Genomic DNA, 3,755 nt, shown 5'->3' with positions numbered 1-3,755 from the left:
TTTTTTTTTTTTTTTAAAAAAAGAAACGTTCAGGGGAGCCGTTCCTTTGTACTGTGAGAAGCTCCCTACCCTTTATTAGTTTAAATAACTGCATCCATAGTTTACTCCAGGTGACTCGTCCTAGGAGCTCAAGCAATTTTGCCGTGTTCATCTGTGAATAGTTGTTAGTGTTTACCCAGCAGCGGTATAAGGCAGTTGTTATGAAACTTGCATATATAAATATAAGCCCCGAACAAAAACAAACAAAAATAACCCCCACACAACCGGTTGTCAGTTGGCAACATCTTTTCACAGACCAAACACTTCTCCAGTTGTGTTTGTGCCTCCTGAGTAGGAGGCGCTAGTGGGTTCAATTCGGGAGAGTGGATAGATGCAGGAGCTAGAAAGCATTCAGTTGAAGTGAAGCCATGAACATCTGTAACACTAAAATGCTACGTCTGTATGTCTCACAGTAAATCACTGAGTGATGAAGAAAACCTGAAGCTGTTTGGGAAATGCAACAATCCAAATGGCCATGGGCACAATTATAAAGGTAAGGAGCTGACTTTTACACTCACACGTAGTCAGGGACAGAAGCTGCTTTCAGGCAGGCTGGGTTGAATGCAGGCTCAAATCACTGCTTTTCTATTTTTGTGAGTTCCCCATTGAACTGTGGTTTTCTCATCTCCTAGGGTTAGTGGGAAGGGGTGCTGAGCTTATAAGGATGATGTTTCCAAATGTTTGTCTCTTGTTTAAAGGACTTGTTGGTTAAAATGACATTTTACAATATTTCTAGTACTACATTTTACAATATTTCTAGTACTTAGAGAGCTGATGCTACTTCATCCCTTACTTTCCTTCTCTGATATTCTGTTATAATGTCAGAAGAATTATACACTCATCCCACATCGTATGCTCTCCAGGGTCTGGTGATTGTATGGGCACCAAGGGTGTCTGCATTGTCCAGAAGACTTTGCTGATAAAGAGACTCTGACCTTGAGTATCCAGGGCACAGGCTGTCATAGGGAGTAGTAACTGAGAAGTTATCTAGTCTTATTTTTGCCTGCAAGGGGCACTTCAGGGATAGTGTTGTGTCTCTGGGCATCAAACCTTGGAGAACTACTTCTTTGATGAGCTGGGGGACTCCGAGTCATTGTTTGTTATCAAGCAGATAGCAATTTTATAAACACAGTCTCACTTTTAAGTGCTGGGAAGCTTGCATCAGTCCTTGTGGATTAGCAATGAATGGGTTGTCTGTCCCAGGCAGTAGTGTACTTTGTTGTTGTGTTCATGGTATCATTGTGACACCATATTTTCTTTTTTTCAGTTATAGTTACTGTACGTGGAGAGGTAAGTACAATCAGTGGGTTTATCCCCATTCTTTAGGGTAGCAGGATAGATGGGTTCCCATCTTCCAGTTATTGAAGTTCTATCTCATTTGCTAGGTGTCCCAGGGTGTTTGTAGCAACTCTGTACACATCACTGTAGAAGAAGGTGTTCTGTGGTCACTGTCCTGTTCACCTTGTGTCTAACAAGGATTCACAGTTAACCATATTTAAGTCCAAAGTTTGCAGTTATCCTCTGGGCACATAACTTAGTCTGCCAGAGCCTCACTGCAGAATGTGTAGGCTCTTGTGACTTCTGCAGCATCTTTGGATAACTGCTGAGCCTCAGGGAAGCTTAGCACTGCCAGTTACTGGTTGTGCCTACTGCTTTATCAAGAGATTTTGCTGCAAAAATAAAAGGAAATTCTGCTTTTGCAGTTGTTTTTCACCCTTCTTCTTGTCATTTTCCCATGTGTTCTGCAAAGTGAGTTGCTTAGATAGCAATTCAGTTTTGGTGTTTTCCAAACAACTTTTTGAGGGTTTCCAGTTCCTAGGAAAGAGGGTTCCTATTCAGATCTGAAACTAGAATTTTAAAGTCCCTTCCTTCTGCATTCCCCAAATATGCTGTGAACTGCACACCCTGATTTTGTTCCTGTACCTCCTCCAGAAGGGAGGGTGTCCTGTGCTCAGGCTAGTCTCTGTTTTGGACCTGGTTCAATGCAGCAGTTCAATGCCTGTTTTCCTGCTTATGGTCATGCTAGACTGTTGTGTGAAGGCTGAGTGTTTCAGTGAGCTTTTCTGCCCTGGTGTCAGCTTTTGTGAGAGAGTGGAACCACTGGAGTTGTTTGCATGCTGTACCTGTCCTGAGCACACAGATAGGCACAGTCTGATTTGTACAGGCTCCTGGCAGCCTTGGTAATAAGGACGTGCAGCTAGGCTACTAATCTCCCATTTGTTTTTGCTGCAGATTGACCCAGTCTCAGGAATGGTTATAAACCTGACAGACTTGAAGGAATATATGCAGGTAATGGTCCTATTTTCCTGCACATCTCCTAGGAGAATTGGTTGGAACTTAGCACTTTGTATGTTAGCAGGGTGGGGACATGGTGACTTGATGATGGTAAGAAACAAAACAGAAATTAAGGAATGATGGAAGAGTTAAATGCTTTACCACTGTGATGTGAGGCAGTACCATGTCTTCAGCTAGGAAGGTAACAGGGAGCTGTAAGGGTCTTACCCTTTTTTTCCATACTGTTGCCTTGCTCCAGTCCCATGTGCATGGTGATTTGAACCTGAAATCCACTGCCTGCCTGGGACAAGATTATCACTGTTTTCTTTCTGCAGGAGGCAATCATGGAACCCCTTGACCACAAAAACCTGGATAAGGATGTGCCATACTTTGCTGATGTTGTGAGGTGTGTGATGGGGACTCCTTTGTCATTGGTTGCAGGGTTAAGGAACAGTCTTCAAGGCTTAGTCCTAGATCTCAAAGAGCAGCCTGGATGCCTGTGTGTGTGACACGTCAGCTGCTGGTTGCCCTGCCTGCCTTCCAGCCCTGCCTCACTGGCAGGCCAGGTGCAGGCCTGCTGGGACAGCTGCCATCCCACACACCAGGGCAGGGACCATGGGCTCATACTTGAGCAGCCTTTTGTAGACTAGCACTTGTCACATGAGCCTGCTTTGTGGACATCTTAGGGAGACAGATTCTACCAGTTAATTAGACTTTTCTTCATCCATGTTTGCTGGCAGTGGTTCAAGCCCTGCTTACATTTAGGTTGTCATCATAGGCAAGCTGCCCACGTGGCTCCCTGTGGCATTTAGCATCCTCCCTGGCCAATTCTGGCTACAGCTTCCTCAAAAACCATTGCTGTTGGTTCTGAATTTGCTTGTATTTCACTCTTAGCACCACAGAGAACGTTGCAGTATTCATCTGGGAGAACCTCAAGAAGCTCCTGCCCATGGGAATCCTTTATAAAGTCAAAGTGTATGAAACAGACCAGAACGTTGTTGTTTATAAAGGAGAAGAAGCAATCTCTGAGAAGTGAAATAAACTTAAACTCAACTGGTCAGAAACTTGGCTGCATAATCAGATAAGTGGATTACTTCAACTTTGCTCACTGAATTTCCTGCACGTAGATACTGGCTATGATGTACATAAGGACAAATACAGATATTCCACAAGAATTCTTGCAGCAGTCTAGAAATTCACAGTCTCAGAATGTTATTTGTCTGCTTTTTCTCAGAGCATTCCTGTTTTGCAAACCCAATCCACCAAGCTGATGTGAAATTTGCAGTTGTGGCATGTTAAATAAAGCAGCTTTCTACAGAGAGATGGCCTGGCAAAATGTGTGTCCTGTGCAGTCACAAAAGACTTTGAATTTTCTCACTGGTATAGTGAGCAATATAGTTGTTTAAAAATCAATTCCCAATAAACACTGCAGAGATGGAGAG

General features: G+C 43.5%; 1 protein-coding gene across 1 annotated transcript; it reads left to right on the top strand.

Annotated features, from left to right (window-relative positions):
- Nucleotides 1-452: 452 nt before the first annotated feature.
- PTS (6-pyruvoyltetrahydropterin synthase) lies at nucleotides 453-3,349 on the top strand (the record flags this gene model as incomplete). The annotated part of the gene is made up of 5 exons (XM_008937656.1): nucleotides 453-532; nucleotides 1,307-1,329; nucleotides 2,272-2,328; nucleotides 2,649-2,719; nucleotides 3,208-3,349. Coding segments are annotated over 5 exons (373 nt in total), but the record flags the coding sequence as incomplete, so codon positions are not given.
- Between the last annotated feature and the right edge of the window lie 406 nt (nucleotides 3,350-3,755).

Source organism: Merops nubicus, unplaced genomic scaffold, assembly GCF_000691845.1.
Source record: "Merops nubicus isolate BGI_N331 unplaced genomic scaffold, ASM69184v1 Scaffold37083, whole genome shotgun sequence".
NCBI lineage: Eukaryota > Metazoa > Chordata > Aves > Coraciiformes > Meropidae > Merops > Merops nubicus.
This window is presented reverse-complemented; position numbering and strand designations above follow the sequence as displayed.